The 27,035-nt window shown below is 56.3% G+C and overlaps 1 protein-coding gene across 17 annotated transcripts in view; it reads left to right on the top strand.

Annotated features, from left to right (window-relative positions):
* The window catches only part of AGAP1 (ArfGAP with GTPase domain, ankyrin repeat and PH domain 1), a 527,130-nt gene that overhangs the window by 245,227 nt on the left and 254,868 nt on the right, over window positions 1-27,035 (top strand). For all 17 annotated transcript variants that reach the window (XM_070071490.1, XM_070071487.1, XM_070071488.1 and 14 more), the window contains 2 exons: window positions 16,204-16,331; window positions 18,386-18,541. In XM_070071490.1, the coding sequence (XP_069927591.1) occupies window positions 16,204-16,331; window positions 18,386-18,541 (284 nt within the window). The remainder of the gene's footprint in view (window positions 1-16,203; window positions 16,332-18,385; window positions 18,542-27,035) is intronic.

Here is a 27,035-nt window from a genome sequence, read left to right as displayed (position 1 = left end):
TAAGAAGGGACATCGCCGGATTGTAGAGGAAAGTCGCAGGAGCGGCGTTGGGAACTCCGCTGTGTGCCGACTCGGGGTGGGGCGAGGTGAAGCTCACTGAACACGCAGAAGCGCGTCGCGTTGTTTTAGAAAATGAAACTCTGCGGAGTTCACAGGCGACCAGAAGTCCTTGGGGGTTTCCAGGTATCCACAGGAACGGCAGAGGTGGGGACCCTGGGACCTGCCGCCGCAGACCGCGGTCAGAATCGTGTTCTCTGCTGATCTCTAATTAACACTTGAGCCTTATTAGTCACAAACGGGAGATCCTGATCGGAGACGACCTCAGGTATTCTAAATGTAAATAAAATTAGATTCAGACCCCTTTTAATTACCTGTGCTGCTCTGAGTAATTACAATGGCAATTGATAAACTTAATTTTGTATTAGAAGTGGGGGGAGGTTTTCCTCCGGTCCACAGTTAACACTTCAGTAACCGTGGTCATTGCAAAAGAATTATCAGGAATTCTGTGATGATCATGTACAGTTGTACATCACTTCTCCCTTTGATTTGGGCCCTTGAATTCAACATGCAGTGCATCCCTTAAGTGGCCGATGCTGCTATAATATGGGAAGAGGTGGAGCGTCCCCCAGAGGAGCTGGCTTACAGGGAAGGCAGAGTCCAGGGGCCGGTGCAGTTAGCTAATAATAACGGACGGGGGGCGGGGGTGGGGGGGCTCCCCGCGGCTTCCTGCGCGGAGCCCCGCTGAAGGCCAGGTGGAAATCTGTTTTGTCATCTCATCCTTTTTCCTAATCGCATCACAATACGTTGGGTAATTCAGCCTGTGTGTCACTGTCGCTGCTTCCGAGGCCTGCGCGAGGGGCCACTGCTGCCGGCGCGTTGTCAGCGGAGCCAGGGGGACGGGAATAATTTCCGCACTTTGGGGGAGAGAATGTCTTTTTTATGGAGATTGTTGTAAAAGATAATTATCTCTGGAACTAGGAAAACAGCTTCCGTCGCGATAGCCAAGTCCATTTTTCTTGAGAGAGCGGCGATACCTGAAGCAGGATGCGCTCGGGGCAGACGGGGCGAGGCAGGAAGCTCCCAGGCTGCCCCTCTCCCTGGTGGCACCTGCTCCTTAAACCAGGAAGCCAGTGAGACCTCATCCGTGTGCCTGCGCCCATATTCATCAAACTCTATTTATATTTTAGAAAGAAAACCGATTGTTGGGCTCAACTGTGTCTACCTCAGGGTTCCTGGCTTCAAAGTCTACTTGCGGCCTTTCCAGCCTGTGCGTCCTCCTGTCTAGGGCATTTGCTGTGCCCTGTTCCTCATTTGTCCTCTCCTCGTCCATTTTTCTTGGAAATGTTGTGTGTTTCTTTAGCTTAGATATTCAGGCATCGCCAGTTGTGATCTGCCGTTTCTGCCTCCCCCATATCTTAGGTGTGTTCCCTTGTTCCGTTAGCACCGCATTTGCCTGCATCCATCTTAGGTCTGTCTGTCATTTCCCTGGTCCGCCGTGCTGGTGTATTTTTGAGCCTTTTAGCAAACAGTGGATGGCAAATACCAGTCCCGTGGCCCTCGCCGGCATGGGGAGAGTGAGGAGCTGTGCGGCGCAGACGCAGGCAGTGCCGGCCCAGCCGTCCCCTTCAGGGGTGTCAGATGCATGTCTGCGCCGCAGCCATCAACTCTCCCTGCCAGACAGCTTGATGAGTTGAGGAGAAGTGACAGGTTCATTTTTCCCCTCTTTGTTTAAGCCATTTATCTTTGAGATCCTTGCCTGCCATCTAAATTGTATTGCCAATTTATTGGGATATTCACTTGCCTCATCTCGGTAGGCACTGATTTGCATCCAATTTGAGAATAAGTGAGAGAGAAAGTTAATCATCCCCTGGCCTTCTGGACAGATTGGCACTGGGTTTAATTGCAGCGTTTGGGTGTTCCTTGCTTTCCGCTCAGAGTTTACTGCGTTCGGCTGCGTGCTAACCTGTGTCAAAGTGTGGGCAGACGATTGTCCTAGTCCATAAAGCTTTTGTACTCTTTGGAAGAACCTTTAACGTATTATTTTTGCGTATCATTCTGCACTTCAGGTTAACCTAAGCTATGTTAGCTGCTTTTGAACTCTGCCTGCTGATTTTAATGATTATTTATGCCATGAAGCAGAGTAGTTAATCATGAATGCTAGCTGGACATTGAGAGAAGTGACACTCAGCCTTCTGATCTCACCGTGTCCTGGTAGCCTCACTGTACCCCTATACGTCAGACTCAGGAGGGGAGCACTTGAAGGAGAAGCTCCTCCGTGCCTAAGATCCAGCCCACAGTGGGAGCGCGCGTCCCCGTGGAGTCCCTGCCCACAGCTAGAGTGTGCGTCCCATGGGGTACCTGTCCACAGCTAGAGCACGCATCCCCGTGGGGTCCCTGCCATGGCTAGAGTGCGCGTCCCCGTGGGGTCCCTGCCCACCGCTAGAGTGTGCTTCCCCGTGGGGTCCCAGCCTACAGCGGGAGCATGCCTCTCTGTGGGGTTCCTGCCCACAGCCAGAGTGTGTGTCCCCATGGGGTCCCAGCCCACAGTGGGAGCACGTGTCTCCGTGGGGTCCCTGCCCACAGCTAGAGTGCGCGTCCCATGGGGTCCCAGCCTGTAGCAGGAGCATGTGTCCCTGTGGGGTCCCAGCCCACAGCCAGAGTGTGTGTCCCCATGGGGTCCCAGCCCACAGTGGGAGCACGTGTCTCCATGGGGTCTCAGACCACAGTGGGCGCGCGAGTCCCCGTGGGGTCCCTGCCCACAGCTAGAGTGCGCGTCCCATGAGGTCCCAGCCTGCAGCGGGATCATGCCTCTCTGTGGGGTCCCTGCCCACAGCCAGTGTGTGTGTCCCCATGGGGTCTCAGCCCACAGCAGGAGCCTGCCTCTCCATGGGGTCCCTGCCCACAGCAGGAGCCTGTGTCCCCGTGGGCTTGCAGCCCACAGTTGGAGCCTGCCTCTCCGTGGAGTCCAGCCCACAGTGGGAGCGCGTGTCTCCGTGGGGTCCCAGCCCACAGTGGGAGCCTGCCTCTCCGTGGAGTCCCAGCCCACAGTGGGAGCCTGTGTCCCATGGGGGCCCAGCTGCAGTGGGAGCGCAGGTCTCCGTGAATGCTGGGCCTTGGTCCTTCTGGGCATCAACACCAAGCTTCCCTCCTTGTTCTACTTGTGTTCTCTTTCTCACCTTTTCCTGCAAAATGCTGGTTTTGTCTCTATCAAATATCTTTTCGGGGCGCTGTCGCCACCTCTGCTCCCAGCCGCCAGGGTCTTGGCACCTGTCAGTGGCTCCCATTACTCGGTACGTGTTTTGGTGATGCTTGGGCTGTGGCCCCCAGAACTTTGGGAGTCCTCAGACTCCTGTCTCCTGGTTTACCTGGGACTCCCAAGGACGGTCCTAGCCCTGTGCTGCTGCTGCTGCAGCCACACACACTGTTTTCTCACGTCACCGAAACGGCTCTTCACCATGCACGTTATTGTCTGCTTCATGGGCACAGCGCCGAGACCCACGTGTCTCATCCATCCACGTGGGTGTTTCCTGCTTGGAGCGCTCGCTCTGTCTGCAGTATTCCTAAATTCTCAGTATTTTGCTACTGCAGATTCTTGTTTCATGATTTCTGATTGAAATATGCACCTTGCTTTATGGCGCTTTCCGTACACCCACTCCGTGGGTGGGGAAGGAGGTGTGGACTCTATGATGAGGGGAAGAGGACTGAGACGTGGGGTTTCTGGTCCGGGAATGAAGACTACCGCTTCTCGAAACCTTAGTAAAACATCGTGGAGGGCGGGCTTTGTGGTGCAGTGGGTTCAGTTGCCGCTTGCAGTTCTCCCAGTGTCCCACATCACGGTGCTAGTGCGAGTCCCTGCCGCTCTGCTTCTGGTCCGGCTCCCTTCATGTGCCTGGGAAGGCAGCAGAAAGTAGCCCAGATGCTTGGGCCCCACCACCCTTCCAGGAACCTGGGCGGAGCTCCTGGCTCCTGGCTTCAGCCTGGCCCAGCCCTGGCCACTGTGGCTATTTGGAAGTGAATCAGTGGATGGCAGGTCGCTCTGTTACTCTGCCTTTCAAATGGATGAATGAATGAATAAAACGCTTAAAAAGTGACAGGGACTGGGTAGCTCAGTGGGTTAAGCTGCTGCTTGCAATGCCAGCATCCCATATTGGAGTATAGGTCAAGTCCTGGCTGCTCCACTGCTGACCCAGGCCCCGGCTAATGCACCTGGGAAGACGGCAGAGGACAGCCCGAGTACTTGGGCTCCTGCACCCATGTGGAGAGCAAGATGGAGTTTCTGGCTCCTGGCTATGGTCTGGCCCAGACATGGCTGTTACAGCCATTTAAGGAGTGAGCCAGCACATAGATCTCTCTCTCTCTCTTTCCCTGTTACTCTTTCACATAAATCTTTAAAATAATTTAGAAAATAAAATGAAATAAGTTGTGGAGCTTCAGGTAAAATGTTCCTCATCCGGGGTATGTGGGCAGGGAGGGGGTGAGGTGCACTCTGGTCAAGGCTGACATTCTCTCCGTGGCTACGCACTGGTGTGGTGGACGAATCAGGGAGGGAGGCAGGCATGCTGGGAAGCCTCTCTGGCTACGCTGCAGAGAAAGCGGCCGCCTCCGCACAGTAAACCCAGAAAAGACAGCAGCTTGCTTGGTCCCCTGGGGTCTTGTGTAACTCTGTTCTGGTCACTGACCAACTGCATGCTGGGACCTAGAACAAGATTTTAGAGCATGACCAGGTGCATTCTGGGAACCAGAGCAGTACTCAGAGCATTTTGGCACCACGAACATGAACAAGTTCATTCTTGGACCAGGAGCAGGCCCAAGGGCATTCTGGGACCAGGAGCAGGACCAAGAGCATTCTGGGGCCAAGAGCAGGCCCAAGGGCATCCTGGGACCAAGAGCAGGCCCAAGGGCATTCTGGGACCAGGAGCAGGCCCAGGGGCATTCTGGGACCAGGAGCAGGCCCAGGGGCATTCTGGGACCAGGGGCATCCTGGGACCAGGAGCAGGCCCAAGGGCATTCTGGGACCAGGAGCAGGCCCAAGGGCATTCTGGGACTAAGAGCAGGCCCAAGGGCATTCTGGGACCAAGAGCAGGCCCAGGAGCATTCTGGGACCAGGAGCATTCTGGGACAAGGGATCTCCTGTGTCATCGGCCTCCATGCCGCGGCCTCCAAGGAATCAACCTGACCTAACCTGTGCCTGGGTCAGGACCCCAGCAGGATGGGAGTTTCGGAGGACACCTCGTGCCTACCACTAGGCCCAGTAAATGCCCAGAAAAGCAGAGCCCCGCTCTGAGACCTGCTGGACAGCAAGCAGAATCACCTGGTTTCAGGTGTGGGCCGTCCTGCAGGTTGAGGGCGACCCTAAGAGTGGTGGAGCCCACGGAGTTGGAAGAGTTTCAGCTGGGAGTGAGCTGAGAGGAAGCCAGCTGGGGGCTGCACAGGGACAGCTTGGTGAGGGTCTCAGACGAGGGTGGAGGTGGAATTTCAAGATGGGAGAAGGTGTGGAGGTGAGCGTGAGGCTGGGGCCAGGGGAGGCGAGGGGAGTTGTTGAAGGACCCATCAGCATCTTCAGGGCACATCGGGATGTCTGGGACTGAGCATCGGACGGTGGGCATCCTTTTGCCACATGGGCAGACTGGAGGGGCTTCAGACAGTGGCCCTTGGAGCACCCTCCCTCTTAGACCCCCCAGAATTCTGGGCAGAAGTTTTGATTCCAGGAGAACCAAGCCCACAGAAGCCCCGTGTTCAGATGAGCAGGCAGTGGTGCGCGGGGGTGCAGAAAGCTGTTAGCAGCACATGTTTGCAGACCTCTGGGTATGGACCTGAGGTCCTGGCTCCTTTGGGGCCTGAGACCCAAGCAGGCGGTCGGTGTCACGGTTTCTGCTGCCTGGTAGCCCAGGGTCTGGGCAGCTGTGGGAGTCAGGCTTCCTGACCTGCAGCACCCTGGCTCTGGAGTCAAAGGTTGAGGAGCTGTGAACAGGTGCAGAGGAGGGTGGGACGTGCACTTCCTGCAGCGGGATCGGGCGTCCCCTTGCCACAAGTAGTAACTTTACACCAGGATTGGATATACATATAAAAATGTCGGGTATACATATTTGTTTCAGGATGAGTGGTTTTAAAAAATATGTTTTATGCTCTTTTACCTTTTCTCTGAAAGGCAAAGGGAAGTCCAGCCACCCTGGACATGGTGGAAATTTCCCCTCGTCCTGAAATTCCTAAATTAATGTCAGCCGCCTTGACTTTGCTCCGTCCTGAAGGTAACTGTTTATTACAGTCGGCATTTAAATCCCCCGATTAATAGGAGCAATTAAACAATAGCTTCATTTCCAGCAAATTAACAACCCTAATAGGTAATTGCGACATAAATGAAGATAAATTTGTTTTAATACAACGAGATAAAAAGAACACAGACAAGAACTGAATCTCAGATGAAGAATTCAGACTTCATTACTCGAGGAAAAACTTTAAACATTAAAGGAGGTCTGGCTTCCGCACTGTCCTGTGGTGGATTAGTGGGTTGTGTAGAGGAAAAGCACAGAGGAGACACTGTCACCCTGCGTCCTGCGATAGGATTGCTCCCCAGCCAGGCCTTTCCCCGGCCTGCCACAGCGCTGGCCCCAAGCCTTTGTCCTAATGACTTGCTTGGGGCGCAGGGGCCCGGGGAGCTGACTCTTGTCCCAAGCCTCTCGTTGGATTTCCACCGACAGGGAACCGTAGAGCAGGCGTGTGGCAGAGGTGTCCTTCCGCACATCCGTCCGTCAGTTTCGTGACATGTTGAGTTGCGGGATGCCCTGCCTTCCGTAGTGTTTGCTAATAGTTGGAAAATGACTCGGATGGTTTCTGGTTGGTGCTGTTGAAGTGTGGGTGGGATCAGGCCAGACCTGTTTGCAGAACATGGAGGCAGTGTCCGTGAGAAGGGTGGTTTGGACCAGGAGGAGGCGAGGCTCAGGGAGAAGAGCCAAGCGTAGGGGTGAGTGAGCCTGTTCCAGAGAGTGGCCCGTGCAGCTTCACTTCTGGGGTCACAGTGCCCATGGGGAAGGCTAATGTGCGACTGGTGGGGTGTAGCTGGAACTCTTCTCACGACCTCGTGTCACCTTATGAGGACTCCTTTGGGTAGGTTTGATTCATCATGTGATAGAATCCGCCGGGAGTTCTACAACCTGCCATGAGATTAATCAGACACTACTAAGGTTAGGGTAGCAGCAGTTTTAGATATGGGGGGTCTCAGACTCCCCGGGAGCCCGGCTCCGTAGTGCAGACCCTGACAGCTCCGCCACAGCCTCTTCCCCAGCTCGCGCGTGGCCAGGTGGAAGTGCTTGGTGTCTTCCAGACCACACTAGGCGTCTTTGCGAAGCTTGGGTCCTCTCATCTGTCTTTGGACAGCTTTGATGGCCCCCTGCAGCCTTAACGAATATCTACGTTTTTCACATTTAATCTGGTATTTTGCATACCTGGTCTTTTTTTTTTTTTTCTTTGTAAAGATTTATTTATTTACTTGAAAGAGTTATACAGAGAGTGGAGAGGCAGAGAGAGAGAGAGAGGTCTTCCATCCACTGGTTCACTCCTCAGAATACTGCAACAGCAAGAGCTGTGCTGATCTGAAGCAGGAGCCAGGACCGTCTTCCGGGTCTCCCACACAGTTGCAGGGGCCCAAGGACCTGGGCCATCTTCTGCTTCCCCAGGCCATAAGAGAGAGCTGGATTGGAAGTGGAGCAGCCAGGACCCAAACCGGTGCCCACATGGAATGCCAGCATTGCAGGCAGCGGCTCTACCCGCTACGCCACAGCGCAGCCTCCCAGGTCCTTAAAAGGATGTCTCCAGGTATCCCTTTTAACTGCTTCTCCCTCCGCCATCTCTAACCCGCCTACCCCTTCTCCCTTGCCGATTGGTTGTTCTTACCCCCCAGCCCTTTGCTGATCTGTCCGTCATTCGTTGCCTCTGCTGAGGTCTGCCTTTTGGCCCCAAATAAGTCATGGCATTTAGCATTTCCTGAATAGCTCAGAGGTCTATGAAACTGTTCCCCTGTCTTGGAGAAGCATAAGCCTGCTGCATTTTCCAGTTAACAGCATGGCTTTGCAGGGTCTCCACGGGTGTAGGTGTTCAGGTGTCAGCTGTGCTGTGGGTCCCGGGGTTCCTGGTTGTGATTAAGCTGCTTGTTGCAGTCACGCAACCCAGCAGACCTCCCAGGGTGCCTGTGCCTTCTCCACCAGCACCTACACCCCTCTCTCCGTCTCTCTCTCTCTCCCCTCCTCTCCCCCTCTCCCCCCTTCCCCCTCCCCCTCTGTCCCTATCTCTTCCTCTCCCCCTCTCTCCTCCTCTCTCCCTCTCTTTTCCTGTCTCCCTGTCTCTTCCTGTCTCCCCCCTCTCTCCCTCCTCTCCCTCCTCTCCCTCCTCTCCCCCTCTCTTCCTCTCTCTTCCTGTTTCCCCCTCTCTCCCCTCCCCCCTCTCCCCCCTCTCCCCTCCCCCCTCCACCTCTATCCCCCTCTCTCCCCTCTCCCTCTCTCCCTCTCTCCCTCTCTTCCTCTCTTCCTCTCTCTTCCTGTCTACCCCTCTTTCCCTCTCTTCCCCTCTCTCCCTCTGTCCTCTCTCTCCCCCTCTCCCCTCTCCCCCTTCTCCCCCCTCTCCCCCCTCTACCTCCTCTACCCCCCTCCCCCTCTACCCCCTCTCTCCCTCTACCCCCTCTCTCCCTCTGTCCTCTCTCTCCCTCTCTCTCCTCTCCCCCCTCTCCCCCTCCCTCTCTCTCCCCTCTCCCCTTCTCTCCCCCCTTCCCCCTCTCTCTCCTCCTCTTTCCCCCTCTCTCCCCCGCTCTCCACTTTTACTTAGTTAGCAGGGTAGCTTCCCCTGTGCTCACAACATAGAGAGCGTGTAAGGCACTGGGGAGATGGGTGTGGGTGGCCGATGGTGCCCTGGACACTGTTGACTCTGAGCTGTGCGTGGTGAGGAGGCCCACTTCAGACTCCTTTCCATGCCTGAGTTCCACATTCAGAAAGATCATCGGTAATTGGTAATTAATTTTCCTTAATTAATAAGCTAATTTAATGACCAGTCCACTGTGATTTAAACCCGAGTTGAGACATTCGGGGCTCTTTTATTTGTTGCTGGGAGATTTACAGTCCGTGGTGGTCTCCATTATGTGTGGGCATTCTGCAGGTGAGCCCCACGATGGTTCTGGCAGGGAGGCTTCCGGTGCCAGGTGACAGCGCCCAAGGTAAAGGCAGAAGAGGCCGTGGCTCAGCTGATGTTGCTAAGTGTGACTGCTAGGCACGGGTTCAGTCTGATTAAATCTTTTCCTGGAGACTTTTCCTCACGTGGCTTCCTTAGAATTTTCTCCCCGGCCCTGCACACTTGTTGGCCTCAGCCACTGCCGCCTCTTCCCAGCGACAGAGGAGCCAGCTGCCTCAGATCGGCCGTGGCTTCTACCAGGTCACCGCTTGGCACTGGTGACGGTGGCCCCGGGATGTCTGCCAAATTTGGACACGGCATCGTGTCATCCTTAGCTTGCTGCCCCTCCCCAGTGCCACCCAGACGCCGGCAAGCGTGGGGCACACGGGCTTCCCTCGGGGTCTGCTTACTCAGGGAGACACCGTGGCGCCCACAGCTGTGCTGAGGCTGGGAGCTAGCAGGAGGCAGGGAAGCCGCCCTCGGCACATGGGAGGGAGCCCGGTTTTCACCAGGAAATCGGCTTTAAGGGCTGCGTGGCCGCCGTGCTGGGATCTGCCAGGCAGCTCCCTGCGAGGTGTTTGGGTAGCTGGCCTCGGAGCATGGCGGTGGCGGTGAAGACGAGCCCCCGGTAGTGAGTCCTGTGTTAACATCCCCTCCGCCCATGCCTGGGAAGGTGATGTGGGGGTGTTGTAGGAAATAGGGGAGATGCCGCTGGTTTGAGGGGAGCATGGGGCCGGTGCGGGGCTGGCGACTGACGCACAGTCCCGAGTGCAGGCGGGATGCAAAGCGGAGCTGTCTGTGGCGGTGCCGGAGCTGTCAGCAACAAGGGGACCTGGAGGTCAGGCTGAGGGGGGATGCCCCCACCTTTCAGGAACCAGCAGGCGAGGAGCCCAGGGAGGGCACGGGCAGCAGTGCCCAGTGCTGCCCAGAGGTCACGTAAGGTACGGCCTGACCTCCAGGCCACCACCAGTGACCCCTGTGACGCTGCAAGGGGGCAGGGACCGTGCACAGGCGAGGTCAGATCCCAAAGGGCGCCGGTGGGCTGTGTCGCCAGCACAGCCCCTCCCGTCACGTTCCACGTACAGCCCCGGAGCTGAGGAGGAAGTGGGGGCTCAGTGTGAGCGCCCACGGTAACCGTCCAGCTGGGGACGCTGGCGAGCAGACGGAGGTGCCACTGCCCACCGTGTCTTTCCCATCCGTAAAGCAGCGGGACCGTGGGGCGGAGACAGCCGGGGCGGCCCGGGGCAGCGCAGCAGAGCATCTGAACGGGGGCGGGGCAGGAGGCTGCTGTGGGGGCACTGGGGTGGGGTGGGGGTGGCGAGGCCCCCACACTCTTCCTCGTGTGACCGGTGTTGCTCTTGTCCTTGCTTAGTGCGAGTGATTTGGAAACAGCGTGGTCTAGACACGAGTCATCATGTCATCCTTGAGTGACGTCCTAGCTGAGGGCTCTCTCAGAGTCTTGCTGTAATCACTTATTTAACAAGGAGCCGTTCATCTTCTGTCCAGTAGGACGGGCAAGAATTCTAGAGGACAGACGTAGCGCCTATTATCATGCTTTTGCTCAAGTTCTTTTTTTTTTTTTTTTTTTTGACAGAGTTAGAGACAGAGAGAAAGGTCTTCCATTGGTTCACCCCTCAAATGGCCACTATGGCCGGTGCGCTGCGCCGATCCGAAGCCAGGAGCCAGGTGCTTCTCCTGGTCTCCCATGGGGTGCAGGGCCCAAGCACCTGGGCCATCCTCCACTGCACTCCCGGCCACAGCAGAGAGCTGGCCTGGAATAGGGGCAACCGGCACTAGAACCTGGCGCCCATACGGGATGCCGGCACTGCAGGTGGAGGATTAACCAAGTGAGCCACGGCGCCGGCCCTTTGCTCAAGCTCTTACGTGTTTTGTAATTGAGGAACGGAAAAACAAGTGTGGACGTGGATGTAAAAATGAGGATGTCCCCCCAGCACCAGTCCACCCCCCTGCCTGGAAGATGGCACGCTCCCACTTCCGGCCCTTCCCATGGCTTGCTGTGACCGGACTTGATACGCTGGAGTTCCCTAGATAGGAGCAAAAGGGGTAATTAAAGGGTATCATTGATCTTCCAGGGTACTTCAGAAGGTTTTGGGAAAGTAGAATTAAAAGGTAAGCTTGGCTGGTATTGTGGGACAGCAGGTAGGCTGCCGCCTGTGAAGCCAGCAACCTCTTCCGATCCGCCTTCCTGCTGGTGCACCTGGGAGAGCAGCTGAAGACAGCTCAGTGCTTGGGCCCTGCCGTTCATGTGGGAGGCCTGGAAGAAGCTCCTGGCTCCTGGCTTTGGCCTGGTCCAGCCCTGGCTGTTGCAGCCATCTGGAGAGTGAACCAGAGGATGGACGATCTCTCAGTCTCTCTCTTGGCTGCTCTCTCTCTCTTTCTCTAGCTCTTTAAAAAAAAAAAAAAAAAAAAAAAAGATTATTTATTTGAAAGGCAGAGTTACAGAGAGGCAGAGAGGCAAAAAGAGAGAGAGAGAGAGAGGCCTTCCATCTGCTAGTTCACTCCCTAAATGGCTGCAAAAGCCAGAGCTGGGCTGAGCCAAAGCCAGGAGCCAGGAGCTTTTTCTGGGTCTCCCACGTGGGTGCAGGGGCCCAAGGACTTGGGCCATCTTCCACTGCTTTCCCAGGCCATAGCAGAGAGCTGGATTGGAAGTGGAGCAGCCGGGTCTCAAACCGGTGCCCATATGGGATGCCAGCACCGCAGACAGTGGCTTTACCTGCTACGGCACAGCACCGGCCCTTCCTCTATCTCTTATCTCTCTCTAATGCTCTCTGCGATTCAGTTAAATAAATCTCTAAAAAACCACATGTTTATTTTGGTGCAAAATTGTTTTGAAAGCTGTGTTACTCATTTTACGTGAAATTTTGGAAGACACTTTGTATTCATGGGTCCTGAAACTTTTTGACACCAAAATATTGCTTCTCTGTAATTCCATTTCCCGCGAGCTCTTGGAAGTTCCCTCATCTTGTGCAAGTAACCGTTTTAAGCTATAGGAGTGACTTTGGAAGCGGTGCCAAGTGTCACTGCCGAAGGATCAGGAGCTGATTCCACTGGCAGTGCCTGGGGGAAGTTGTCACTGGTGCCTCCGGTGACTCCATTTGAGGTGTGGGCACAGCTCGCATAGCGATCGAGGAAGTACGTCACCGTGTTTGAGAAAATACCGCACCCCTTAGCGATTCCCAGGTCTTTCAGGTAGGTTCAGGCAGTTGTGTTCCCGACACCCACACGCGCACATTCATATTAGGCGTGTATTTATATGTATGTTCATATCCGTGTTTATGTGTTTATGTCAACAAACTTTATTTTGTTGACAATGACTCAGAGGTTTTGAAAATTGCCGAGCCAGCGTCATCTGGGGTCGTGTGCGTAATTTAAACCTGGCAACACGGAGGCAGAGTGGTGAAGACACAGTTGGGGAGTGCCGGGGTTTGAGCCCTGCTCCGATTCTAGTTCCAGCTTCCTGGTAGTGCCCACCCCCAGAGGCAGCACGTGATGACTCCAGTCGTTGGGTCGCAGCCACCTGCTGGGGAGACTCAGGTTGAGCCCGGGTGGTTGTAGGCATTCGGGGAGTGCAGCAGTGGATGGCAGCCCTCTGCTCGTCTCCCGCTTTCTCTGTATCTTGCCTTTCAGATAAGTAGGTAATTCTAAAAATGGAAAGATAAGCTTACTCTGACATACAAATATTCTAAATATTAGGGATTAAGGATTCGGGGTCGTGTTTACAGAGTTCCGTCTGCTGTGCTGACGGATGTCGTCTAGTGAGGCGAGCAGATGCCACGTGCTCCGGGCTGTAAAGCAAGTGGCCGGGACCAGCACCAGCAGCGGTGCACACGCGTGGCTGTTGGTGAGCAGGGACCCAGCAGTGCACACGCGTGGCTGTTGGAGAGCAGGGGCCTGAGGTAGCAGCCGGGACCAGCCCCAGCAGCAGTGCACACACGTGGCTGTTGGTGAGCAGGGACCCCAGCACCAGCAGCAGTGCACACACGTGGCTGTTGGTGAGCAGGGACCCCAGCACCAGCAGCAGTGCACACACGTGGCTGTTGGTGAGCAGGGACCCCAGCACCAGCAGCAGTGCACACGCGTGGCTGTTGGTGGGCAGGGACCTGAGGTAGCAGCCGGGACCAGCCCCAGCAGCAGTGCCCACGCGTGGCTGTTGGAGAGCAGGCCGGAGGGTGGATCCCGCCTCTCGCGACGGCCTGGCATCCCCACCCCTTCCTGCTCAGACACCTCTTCTCCCTGTTGAGTCAGATACTTTATTCTCCACTAAACAAGGTTTCCCCTGTGTTTGTGGATCGTCCTGCAGTTCTGAAGCAGCGACTATATTTATGGGACAAAATATTTGTCGGTTGTTTCCTTGTGTTTCTGTTTGGGAGTAAGAAGGACAAAAGTAACAGGAAGTTGGCGCAGGACAGACAGAACAAGAAGCAAAGTAGCAAAAGACGGTGTTTTCCGTGTTGCTGTGTGTTGTGGATTCATTTTTGTGTAATTTCTTTATTATAATTATTTTTTTTTTACTTATTTGACAGGTAGAGTTAGAGAGAAAGAAAGGTCTTCCTTCCGTTGGTTCACCCCCCAAATGGCTACTACGGCTGGTGTGCTGCACCGATCCGAAGCCAGGAGCCAGGTATTTATCCTGGTCTCCCATGGGGTGCAGGGCCCAAGCACTTGGGCCATCCTCCACTGCACTCCCGGGCCACAGCAGAGAGCTGGCCTGGAAGAGGGGCAACTGGGACTAGAACCTGGCGCCCATACGGGATGCCGACGCCACAGGCGGAGGATTAGCCAAGTGAGCCACGGTGTCGGCCCCTGTGTAATTTCTTTTAAAGACTTACTTCTTTGAACGTAAAAGTTAGAGAGAGAGGGAAAGACAGAGAGGTCTTCCATCCGCTGGTTCACTTCCCAAGTGGCTGCAATGGCCACGGCTGACTCAGGCCAAAGCCTGGAGCCAGGAGCCGAGCACTGGGCCACCTTTGCCTGCTTTTCCTAGGCCGTTAGCTGGGAGCTGGATCGGAAGTGGAGCAGCCAGGACTCGGCCGGCACCCGTGTGGGATGCCAGTGTCACACGTGGTGGCCTAACCCACTACACAACAGTGCCCGTATTTCTGTGTGATGAATGTGGCCGTGCCCCGCACCTGCTGGCTGTGACGGTAGGCGTGTTCTCGTTCCTCCTAAGCTCAGAGAGCGTAGGCAGGTCACATGCAGGAGGAACCTCACAGAATGAGGATCGGTACCACGCCTGCCTGCTCTTAGAAAGTTTCTCAGCATTGCCAGGGAGTGTGCCCAGTGCCCACAGCATGGCCCGCGGTCCCGATTCGTTCTGATGCTCCTGCATTTCCTGAGAGGTTAAAGGTCAGAGTCTGTGTGGCCCTCCAGCCGCTGGTCACTCCCAGCCTGCCTGTGAAGCCGCCGTGCCGCGGAGCTGATGCTCAAAAACCCCTTCCTGCTACTTCACACGTGCGTACATAAATGGGCACTCCCCAGGGCAGGCCTATTTTTAGGTGGATTCACTTCTGGTCTTTGGAATTTCAGCGCATGGGAAAGACTGGTGTGTCACAGCTGTTGGAATCTGAACTTAGATTTTTCCCTTTGAGTCCACATCGTGGTTTTTAAAATATCCTAATGTATGTCTTCAAAGGCCCCAGGTCGATAGGCCAGTGGTTTTGAGATGACAGAGTGCTGTGATATTCCCGGGTAATTTCAACATGATTAGCTGATGAAGGTTATGATCAATACACTAGGGGAAGATGAATTAATTGATCCCGTCCTTGCGGGATGCTGAGAGGCCTGTTGGGGTGGGATGCGGCTAATGAAGCTGCTGCCACATCCCCGGGAGCCATTTTTTATGCACTGCGTCCTCACTTCATCACATCCGCACCACCGTTCATTTACATGAAAGCCACCAGCTGTGGACAAAGCAGTTCCTTATTAAAATTGCGTGTGTGTGGAGAAGGAATTATCTGGGAGTCCAGTGTGCGTCCCTTGTGTGTCCCACGCCATTGCCAGGGCGTGGTGGGGTGCTCCCTGGCTCGGGCCACGGGAGCAGCCGTGGGCAAAGATGTGGATGGAGTGTGGCTGAGCTTCCTGGGAGCCGGTCCCCAGACACACGTCCCTTTGTTTGAAGGGATGTTCTCCTGCTGCGACACCTGTTGGTGGAGAAAGAGCGTTCTCGTCGCGACTTCCTTTCCAATTAAATTCAGTACACTTTATCAGCGAAGCCATTTGCCAAGAGAAGTTATGGCTGGTTGAATTTGAATTTGTATTGATTAAGATAAACTTCTATTGCGTGTCCTAATGTATTTAATGGTTAGTAATAGAAAAAGGTCTTTGATGCAATACGTGCCCTTGAATATAATTCTGTAATGTGTAGCTTTATGCAGTTCACAGTAATTCTTTAGGTCACACAAAAAAGATTTTTGGCTTTCAGAGGGATTTAGTGAAATTACCTTGTCTTGGGATTATTCTTGCTCTAAAAGCTGGGGGGGGGAAATCACTTTTAGATGAGAATAACTTAAAGAGACAAGTCTGTGTTTTTGTTTCATGTTCAAGTCCTCCGTGATCATCTGAGTAGGGCTGCTGACGCCTTCTGTGGGGTCGGAGGGCTGGCTCCTCCCGTCTCCTGCTTTACCAAGGGTGGCTTCTGGTCTAACGGTGCCTGCTGCCTGAGAGGGCTGCCGGGGCTGTGGCCAACACCTGTGCGTTTCAGGCAGCGGGCAGGTGCAACGAGGGGGTAAAGGGGCAAAGGGCGGCCCTCGCTCCGGGGATACGTCCGCATACCGCCTTGTGGTCCTTCTGCGCGCACCCCATGGGCCGGAGCTTTCGTGCGTGGCCACGCATGGGAGCGAGGGTGGGAGGATGCCCTGAGCAGTCTGGCAGCTGTGTCTCCCCCACTACCCCCCGCTGCCCCCGGCAACCAGGAAAGTATTACTGGGGAGGGAGGACCGCAAGGGCTTCGGCGCTCACCAGCATCACCCCTGCGGCAACTGTGCCTGCAGACCGGCTTCACGTTTTTTTCTTTTGTTCTGTGTCCGCTAGTCGCCCAGAAGATTGTAGCCACGAGGAAGAAGCAGCAGCTGTCCATAGGCCCCTGCAAGTCTCTCCCCAACTCCCCCAGCCACTCCTCTGTGTGCTCCGCCCAGGTGTCGGCCGTGCACACAAGCCAGGTATGTCGGGCAGCCCCGGGGCGGCGGGTTCAAAGGGGGCTCCCACAAGTCGCTGGAAAATGGAATTAAAACCGAAAGTTTATTGTGCCGCAGAATTTGTTTGAAATCTACGGATGTTAGAGGAGTTTTCAAAAAGTCCCTTAAAGATGTGTGTTACCACAAAACTCCGCCCAGGCTTCAAAAACTTCAAGATAACTCACCTCCTAATCCCATTTGTCCGCCAGGGTCTCCAAGTGCCCTCACAGCTTTCACGGCCCGCAGTGCTGCTGCTGGGTTGAGTTTTGTTTTTTTTTTTTTTAATTTCAACTTTATAAGTAGCAGCGTGTTGCTGATTGCTTTAACATTCCCTTCAGAAACTGCTGTGGCCGTGTGGTTTTTATGGGACGCGTTCTTTGATGTTCTTGCCTGTGTTAGGAGGCATGCTGGCACGGGGGCCGGGCAGGGTGATTTAAAGCACCCAGCTCTAGGCCGGCGCCGCGGCTCACTAGGCTAATCCTCCGCCTAGCGGCGCCGGCACACCGGGTTCTAGTCCCGGTCGGGGCGCCGGATTCTGTCCCGGTTGCCCCTCTTCCAGGCCAGCTCTCTGCTGTGGCCAGGGAGTGCAGTGGAGGATGGCCCAGGTGCTTGGGCCCTGCACCCCATGGGAGACCAGGAGAAGCACCTGGCTCCTGGCTCCTGCCATCGGATCAGCGCGGTGCGCCGGCCGCAGCGCGCCGGCCGCGGCGGCCATTGGAGGGTGAACCAACGGCAAAGGAAGACCTTTCTCTCTGTCTCTCTCTCTCACTGTCCACTCTGCCTGTCAAAAAATAAAAAAAAAAAAAAAAAAAAAAAAAAAAAAAAAAATAAAGCACCCAGCTCTGGGCCTGGTCTGGTCCGCTTGTGGGCTGAACAGTTGCGAGTAAATCTCAATGGCCGATTCCACTCTCCGCTCAGATCTGGTGCTGCTGGCGTTCGACTGTAATGAGCATCTCCCTTAGGCCCCGTAGAAACTGCTGTCTTCCCGTAACAGTGTCTTGCTAAATTATTTACTTGGAAGCAAACGCGGTAATTGTCACCCGGAAGAGCCTAACCCGAGGCCCACGCAGGAGGCTGTCGGCCTGGCGTTGCCTGGGCTTGTGTTTTGGGTCAGTGTCTGTTGGCACTGGTTTTACTAACAGGTGCAGCTGCAAGGTTTTCGGCATCAGACTTTGGTTTGGGCTTGGGCAGTCAGTAAGTTACTGGGTCAAGTGTTGGGCCACCAAAAGGCACAGTCCCAGATGTCACCGTCTTCACCGTCGCTGGCGTTCGTTTTCTGTCATTCTTGACAAAATACACGAATGCACTGAGATTTTCCAGGGTCAGTCGTGCCCTCCTGAGTGAGCCAGTCCTCTGTCTGCCTCTCGTCTCGAGCAGTGAGGGAACCCTAGAACTTGTTCAGCCCAACCAACCCCTCATTTTTCTGGGGAAAAGGAAAATTAAGGCGTCGTAACTCGGAAAGCATCGGACAGATGCTGCTTTTTCTTTTTCTTTTTCTTTCTTTCTTTTTTCTTTTTTTTTTTTTTTTTTTGACAGAGTTAGACAGTGAGAGAGAGAGACAGAGAAAGGTCTTCCTTTTTTTCCATTGGTTCACCCCCCAAGTGGCCGCTAATGTCCAGCGTGTTGCGGCTGGCCTGCTGCGCTGATCTGAAGCCAGGAGCTAGGTGCTTCTCCTGGTCTCCCATGGGGTGCAGGGCCCAAGCACCTGGGCCATCCTCCACAGCACTCCCGGGCCACAGCAGAGAGCTGGACTGGAAGAGGGGCAACCGGGACAGAATCCGGCACCCCAACCGGGACTAGAACCCGGTGTGCCGGCACGGCAGGCGGAGGATTAGCCAAGTGAGCCACGGCGCCGGCCCAGAGGCTTATTTTTTGATATGATTGGTACATTCTAGAATGAGACAGTGTGTGTGTGAGCCTGGTAGGACCAGAGTCAGAGAACCGTCTCCTGGGCCTCTGCAGTGAGGTTTGCCAGCTCGGGCGGCCGACTCAGTTCTAGCGTGCAGCGTTCCTAAAACCCCGGTCTTTCGTCGTTCCAGACCAGTAACGGCGGTGGGAGTTTAAGCGACTACTCCTCCTCAGTTCCGTCGACGCCAAGCACCAGCCAGAAGGAGCTTCGGATCGACGTCCCCCCCACGGCCAACACGCCCACGCCCGTCCGGAAGCAGTCCAAGCGCCGCTCCAACCTGTTCACCGTGAGTGTCCACCTGGGCAGGTGACGCTTGAGCGTGGTCCCCGGGAGTTCTCTCGCGGTGAGCTCGGCTGCCAGACCGTTCAGCAGTAGCCGTAGAACCCGGAGCACATTCCCGAAAGCGATGGTTTGGATGCTCAGTGGGGTGGGCGGTCCTTGGCGTGGGAACGGCAGAGCGAGGCTTTGGGTGAAGGTCTTTCCCGCCCTGTGACTTGCGTGGCCTCTCGCTAAAAACGTGTCGCATTAGGTGTGAGAGGATGACAGCTGTGCCCCAAATCCCGCTGTGTGTGTGTGTGTGTGTGTGTGTGTGTATCCGAGCTGATGAGCTGGCTAAGGCAGTGCAATCCCCAGTCCACCTTGCCCTGCTCAGGGCCGGAGTGGGGGCAGGGCTTGGAGGTGGGCAGGGCTCTTGACACCAGGAGGCTTTTGAGGTTCTGCATCAGTCATCTGTGGAGCCTCTCAAACCTGGGGGTCAGACGTCTGGTCAGAATCTGTGGTGGGCCCGGGCGTGTGCCGTTATTCCGAGTCCCTGTGGCGACTAAGATGTGCCGAGGAGGCAGAAGTGCCGTGGCCCTGTCCGTGCCCATGGGTGCGGCAGGAGTCGCCGATCAACCCTGCGAGGCTGCGCAGTGGGGCCCTGAGTGCCAGGCAGAGCTGCGGTGCTGCCTTGCGCTGGTTCTGTGCGGTACACGCACCTGCTTGTGAGCGCCGGTTCTCAGCCCCGGGCGGCTTGACTTCCCGCCGACGTGGGGCAGTTTGTGGCGGCGTCTCGGGTGTCACCAGCGGGGCCATGGGATTTGAAGCGCTGAAGCTCTAGCCTTGGGGAGCACCCACGGGTGCTGCTGCCCGTCTCGCAGTGCCCAGGTCAGCCCCAGCACAGAGCGCGGCCCAGCCCCTTGGCTGTCAGTGGGGCCCTGTTTTCAACCTTCTGACTTCTTCTTGGGGTTGATTCCTGCTGACTTAGACGTAAAGAGGTTGAACATGTCCTGCCCTGAGCTAAAGGAGGGCACCAGAGCTCTGGCCGGGGGTGGGGCGGGCTTGTCTGTTACCTGACCCGCTGCCCTTCCCTGATGAGGGTACCTGCCACCACGTGCCTGCAGGTGGAATCCCTCCCTTTGCCCCCACACAGGTGGCAGTCTCCCACGGGACAGTCATTCCCGCCAGGGTCTATGGCCAACAGCCCCCGCCCTTCCCACCCTCCCCTCTCCTTTGCTGACTGCCCTGAGCCACTGCTGGCAGGTGAGAACAGACCAGGCTCGGACCCTGGCCTCCTCTGCTGGTGGCTGTTCGATCTCAGGCGAGTTGCTTGACCTCTCTGAGCCAAGAACAGTGGAACTGCTGCAGGGGTCTGTTGGGAGACTTCCTGACAGGGGCGGAGGAGCCCTTGTGGCCCCATTTTTTCTCGCTGCTGCTGCTGCAGCCCCGAGTTTTCCGTCGATGGAAGGCGGAATTGGCTTAGGGCCTGTGACTGGGGGTGGTGTTCATGTCTGTGGAACACAGGTGCACATCTGATAGGCTTCCTACACACACAGCAATGGGAACCTCAGCGGCTCTGCATGGAGGCTGCGACACCTGTGTCCCTTTTCTGCTCGCACGTCTGGGACAGGCCATGACAGGCCGTGCAGTCCGCGTTCCTGGCGGGGGGGGAGGGCTCAGGAGCCACTGCCTGCACGGGAAGATGGGGAAGCCTCCTGTGATTGTCCCAACCCCGGGGGGGGGGGGGGGGGGAGGGGAGCACGGCCGGGCCGTCCCCACCTCCAGGGACCACACCTGTGTGCTCTGTTCTAAGGAAAGGAAGGGCAACGAGGAAGCACCTTTAAAACTCGTCTGTGCATAAGCAGACGGCGGCACGCCCTCCTGCCGCCTATCCCGGGCAGCTCTGCAGTCAGAGTGTGCCAGGAGGCGGCAGCCCGGGCCCCCGGGGAGAGCACTGTGTGCCGAGCAGGAGGCATCCAAACCCTCCCGAGCCAGTGCCGTGCGAGGTCTGGTGTGCCTGTGGCTCTGGGGACGGCGCTTGTTGCCGGAGTCGACCACGTTCAGGAGGGCGTGGCTGAGAGAGGAGGAGGGAGGGCTGTGCGCTGGGGGAGTCGACCACGTTCAGGAGGGCGTGACTTAGAGAGGAGGGGGAGGGAGGGCTGTGCGCTGGGGGAGTCGACCACGTTCAGGAGGGCGTGGCTGAGAGAGGAGGAGGGAGGGCTGTGCACTGGGGGAGTCGACCACGTTCAGGAGGGCGTGGCTTAGAGAGGAGGGGGAGGGCTGTGCGCTGGGGGAGTCGACCACGTTCAGGAGGGCGTGGCTTAGAGAGGAGGGGGAGGGAGGGCTGTGCGCTGGGGGAGTCGACCACGTTCAGGAGGGCGTGGCTTAGAGAGGAGGGGGAGGGCTGTGCGCTGGGGGAGTCGACCACGTTCAGGAGAGCGTGGCTTAGAGAGGAGGGGGAGGGCTGTGCGCTGGGGGAGTCGACCACGTTCAGGAGAGCGTGGCTTAGAGAGGAGGGGGAGGGAGGGCTGTGCGCTGGGGGAGTCGACCACGTTCAGGAGAGCGTGGCTTAGAGAGGAGGGGGAGGGCTGAGCTCTGGGGGAGTCGACCACGTTCAGGAGGGCGTGGCTTAGAGAGGAGGGGGAGGGCTGTGCGCTGGGGGAGTCGACCACGTTCAGGAGGGCGTGGCTTAGAGAGGAGGGGGAGGGAGGGCTGTGCGCTGGGGGAGTCGACCACGTTCAGGAGAGCGTGGCTTAGAGAGGAGGGGGAGGGCTGTGCGCTGGGGGAGTCGACCACGTTCAGGAGGGCGTGGCTTAGGAGGAGGGAGGGAGGGCTGTGCGCTGAGGGCAGACGAGAGAACCGAGAGGGTCTGCGGCCAGCAGGGTCCAGCCACGCAGACAAGTGTGCGCACACGCATGCACCCGTTGATGTTCACAGACATGCAGAGGCACTCACACGCTACTCATGTTCACACCCACCTTTGCATGTGCATGCACACTGTTCATGTTCACACACACCTGTCACGTGCACACACACTGCTCACATTCACACACACCTGTGCACGTGCACGCACACTGCTCACGTTCACACACACCTGTGCATGTGCACGCACACCGTTCATGTTCACAGACATGCAGAGGCACGCACACGCTACTCATATTCACACCCGCCTGTCACGTGCACACACACTGCTCACGTTCACACACACCTGTGCACGTACACGCACACCGTTCATGTTCACAGACATGCAGAGGCACTCACACGCTACTCATGTTCACACCCACCTTTGCATGTGCATGCACACTGTTCACGTTCACACCCACCTGTCACGTGCACAAACACTGCTCACGTTCACACACACCTGTGCATGTGCACGCACACGCTATGTTCACAGACATGCAGAGGCACGCACACGCTACTCATGTTCACACCCACCTGTCACATGCATGCACACTGCTCACGTTCACACACACCTATACACGTGCACACACACTGCTCATGTTCACACACACCTGTGCACGCGCATGCACACCATTCATGTTCACAGACATGCAGAGGCATGCACATGCTACTCATGTTCACACCCACCTGTCACGTGCACTCATGTGTCACACACTCACCTGTCACTCACTCACGTGCAGTTATAGCCTGCTCATGTTCACACACACCTATGCATGGGCATGCACACACTACTCACATTCACACACACCTGTGCACAAACACTGCTCACGTTCACAGACATGCATGGGCACGCACACACTACTCACGTTCACACACACCTGTGCACGTACATGCACACTGTTCATGTTCACACACACACCTATGCATGGGCACGCACACACTACTCACGTTCACACACACCTGTGCATGCACACTGCTCACGTTCACACCCACCTGTGCACCTGCACGCACACTGCTCATGTTCACAGACACGCCCGCACAGGCACACACACTCCTGCAGAGGCACACACATGCTGCTCACATTCACACGTGCCTGTGCATGTACACCTGTCTACACAGGCACACACGGCTGCTCACATTCACACGTACCTGCACAGGTACATATGCACCTTCACACACATGTACAGGCATCCAAGGTAAGGCCAGGAATCTGAGGCTGTCTAGGCCAGCGAAGCAGGTGTAGGAGCTGATAAAACTCACTGTAGGGACGGGCATCGCTGCTTGGATGCCCACACCCCTCTAGCAGAGTGCCCGGTTCAAGTCCTGCCACTCTGATTCCGATCCAGCTTCCTGCTAGTGCACCCTGGAAGGCAGTGGTGATGGCTCAAGGGCTTGGGTCCCTAAAAGCCTCAGAGGGAGCTCCAGGCTTCTGGCTTCAGTCTGCCCAGCCCTGCGGGGTGCAGGCATTCGGGGGAGTGAAACAGCAGACGGGGGCTCCTCTTCCCTCTCTGCCTTTCAAGTAAAGTGAGAATAAATAAATTAAAAGATTGTAAAGCCTCATCGTTGTAGTGACTGAAAATCACCCTTGAGTGTATCATAATCAATATATCTCGTAATAGCTGTCTGTGAGTCTGCGCCTTATCGGTGTGTGCGTCCTTTGTCGTCATGGTCGAGAGGAGCCGTTTTGGGGCCAGAGAGAAGCGGACGTGACAGAGGGCTTGTGCGGTGGCCTTTGCACAGGGGGCCGCTGCAGTCCCAGGGCGGGTTTGACGTTGAACAAGATAATGGGGAAGTGAAGGTGCCGCTGGAGGTGTGGTTTCTCATGGGAAATCCTGGAAATAGTAGCTCCACTAGAGGTCAGTGTCATCCAAGGAACGGAAAGAAGGCAAATTAATTTTGAAATGATAGCAATTAAGAAATTAAATTCGTATTGTTACAGTTTGTTCCTCTTCTTAAATACGTAACCTCTCAGAGACTCTCCATCCCTGGTAATTGTGGGTAATTATTGACTGAAGTTGTCAAAATGTGTATTTATACAGAGGCGAAGGAGCGAGCCTGGGGACGGGGCTGTACCCGCCACCTGGGGGGCACCGTCCACCTGCGAGCCAGACCGGTGGCACACAGCCGTGCTGCACAGCCACCAGCAGGCCTGCAGTGTCCCTCTGAACCTTCGCTCCCAGACACTGCCAGCTGCGTACGCACACGTGTGTGAATAAGTCACCTGCACGTTTTACAGAACGGCACAGGCGCGCCACCTCTCACGGCAGCGGAGCGCGGCTTACCTTGGCTGCGTGGAATCTGCCTCACTAAAGAAGGCTCAGTCGTCTCCCGTCTCGCCGGTTCCTTTCAAACATTGTTTTGTGGAAACAGACGTTAAAAGACAATGTCCACTCAGCCCCGGTTCATAGCGTGAGTTCTTGGAGCAGCTGATTTAGCTCAGTAACCGGAACTCACTTGGGATTAGGATGCTTTCCTGGAGGACATTTTCAGACATGCAGAAAAGGAATGCTCGCTCACCGCGCAGCCCATCAGGGCCGGCAGGTTCTGTGGCCACTGCGCTGTCACAAAGTGAGCAAATTGTTGGCAAACGCCACAGCCCTCGCAGGACAGCCCCCACGGGCTCCCGCGTCTTGTCGCCTGGGCCCATCACACACCTGCATTTGCGTATGTTGTCTGTTCACGTGTCCTTCCACTCCACGCCGCGTTGCCCCGCTGTTTTCAAGCTTTGTAGCGATGGCAGCACCTACACGAGGTGTTTTAAAGCATTGCTGTAAAATGCCGACATCATCGAACGGCCAGGTAGGCCTGGTACCCCGAGGTGGACGTGGCCCGGTCCTCACAGCTCCCGGTGCCCAAAGGGGGACGCGGCCCGGTCCTCACAGCTCCCAGTTCCCAAAGGTGGATGCGGCCCGGTCCTCACAGCTCCCAGTGCCCAGAGGGGCATGGGGCCTGGTCCTCACAGCTCCCAGTACTCAGAGGGGGACGCGGCCCGGTCCTCACAGCTCCCGGTGCCCAGAGGGGCATGCGGCCCGGTCTTCACAGCTCCCGGTTCCCAGAGGTGGACGCGGCCTGGTCCTCACAGCTCCCAGTACTCAGAGGGGGACGCGGCCCGGTCCTCACAGCTCCCGGTGCTGTGAGGCGGCAGCAGAGTGTGGTCTGGACGGAGCTGCTGGTGTGGAGCGTGGAGGCCGGGCCCCGGGTGTGGCGTGTTCCTGCAGCCTTCCGGGAGCTGGTGGGAAGGGGAGGTGGGTTTCCGATTGCGGCCAGGCCCCCGTGCGCAGGTGGTTGAGAGCTGTCCCTGGCTGGCTGCTCATCAGGCGAGGCCGAGTTGGACCTGTCTGCAGAGATGAGGTCATCGTGCGTTTGTCTCCTTCCTCGTCAGTGTCAGTGGGAGCGAAGCGGCCCCTGCTGTGGCTTTCGGTCCCAGACCTTCTGTGAAAGGTGTGGTCATCTCCTGCGCTGTCCCTAGCAGCAGGCGGCCCGCCTGGAGGCAGCTGCTGGCCGCCCTTGATGCACGCAGTGGCCGCTGAGGGCGCCTGTGTCTGACGACTTCTCAGAGCCATTTCCGCAGACAGGGAGATGCACCGTTAGCAGTGCCGTCGCCAAGGTTGGCAGGAGAAGACCTTCCTGCGGGTTGTGCGTCGCAGTGTTGTATGCCCGGCGCGTTTGCTTTAGCGGAATTGCTGCATTCCGATTTCACTGGTCCGGCCTGCTGTTGGAGACCGGGTAATGGGAGGCTGGCGTGCCGCAGGCTGCGGGCGTGGCGGGTTGCCCTGCTTCTGCCCCGAGAGTCCAGTCTGCGACTCCTGCTCTGCCCGAGGGTCGGAGCTGCCGGGAGTTCTTGGTGCCGTTCTTGCGATGCGGTCTGACCTCGGATGCCGTCCTGTTGTCTCGGATGCCGTCTCGTTGTCTCGGATGCCGTCCGGTTGTCTCGGATGCCGTCTCGTTGTCTCGGATGCCGAGCCGTCTTGAGCTCAGTCCCATGTGGCCCCTGCTCCGAGGTGTTCGCAGCAGTGCGATGGGCCGTCTGCTCCTGTCCTGCTGGAAGCTGGGACCCTGCTCTGAGAGGGACAGATGTGCTGCCTTGAGGAAGATGTTAATTTTTTTTAAGAATGTTTGTTTTGTTAATTATTCTGGTTAATAGAGAATAATGAAGATGGATTTCCAAGTTTGGAATGTTAGTATTCATAAAATTCCCAAACTGCCGTTCATATCTTTGTCAACTTAAACTGTTTTTAAAATATCCTCACAGTGAGCTTTGAAATTTATTTTGCAACTGGAAGCCGCCCACGCCAGCTTTCCCTTGAACTGAAATGTGGGGGAGGAGAACCCAAGGCCCGCCGCGGGTGGCTGTTGGTCTGCGTTGCTAATGTGAGAACTGCCTGATTAAAGAGGAGCGAGCCCCCAGCGAATTCCCAGACGAATCCCCGAATCACCTGTGCTTCCCCCGGCCCAGAGGGACGAGCCTGCCTTCTGGTTGAGCTTCTCCTGCACCTGTTGGTTTGCTGTTGGCTTCACTTCTAGTGCCGGCTTTCTAGACTCTGCACTTGTGTAGAGAAGCAGCACACGGTGCCTGGCACCATGCAGGTGTTCAGGAAACATCGGCTCCTGCAGCCAGGGGCGTTTCTAGGGGGCACTGTGCCCCCTTCGGAGCCCCAGGAGTGCAGCTCCTCCCTGGGAGCTTTCTTCCTCCTGCTGCTGCCGCTGCTGCGTCTCGGCCACCCCCTCCCCGGCCCCAGAATCCTACACAAGCACCAGCAGGCCTTGTTTCCATTAGGTCCTGTGACGCTGCCCCTTCTGATAGTTAACATGCACGCACACACACGCACACCCACATGCACGCATGCACACATGCACACACACACACGCACGCACACACACACGCACGCACGCGGCTGCTCCGTCTCATGTCCCCGCGAAGCTGGCTCCCATTAGCTTTCCACGGCAGCAGTGGACAGTACCAGGTCTGTCCGTTTCATACATCATCTCAGATTTGAAAAGCACATGAAAATGTTTCTCCATTTTCAATATTGCGTGAGTAATGTTCCCATTGAAAAGTAATGGAGTGAAGTTGTCACTTGTCAGCACAGTTATTAAGGAGGACGAGTCTCAGATCTTTCTCTCATAATAAAATAAATCTGTCAGAAAATCACTGTGCTCACGTCCTCATGCCATCAGGAGACGGAGGCTCCGGCGGCGGAGCCCCTTCAGTTTCCCCAGTCCAGGTGCGCCTCGGCTCGGGCCGCCCTGGGCGAGACGGCGCCACCCTGCCTGCTGACCGCCGGCTCCTGGCTCATTGGTGTGACTTCGGCAGTGCAGCCGGGATAATTGGTTCAGGAGCGTGGCAAGCAAAGCCGCTCATTATTCCCCCAACACTGACCTTTGTCAGAGGGCTGTTTCCAGTGTTTCTCCCTCTATTATTTTTTTGTGGTGCTGCACACTGGTTTAACTTTGAATTGGCTGCATCCTAAGTATCCCGAAGCAATAGAAGCAGGCATGAGCTGCACCGCGGCACTAATCAGGGGTGTACCGTTCAGCTGCACAGCTGACTAGCTGATGGGATTTTTAAAATTGTTGCGACATTAATTAAATACGTACACTTAGGTAGTGGGTCTCCCACA

The sequence above is a fragment of the Oryctolagus cuniculus genome, chromosome 3, assembly GCF_964237555.1.
Source record: "Oryctolagus cuniculus chromosome 3, mOryCun1.1, whole genome shotgun sequence".
In the NCBI taxonomy this organism is placed as follows: domain Eukaryota; kingdom Metazoa; phylum Chordata; class Mammalia; order Lagomorpha; family Leporidae; genus Oryctolagus; species Oryctolagus cuniculus.
The sequence above is the reverse complement of the archived record's forward strand: the minus strand, read 5'-3'. Positions and strand labels throughout refer to the sequence as shown.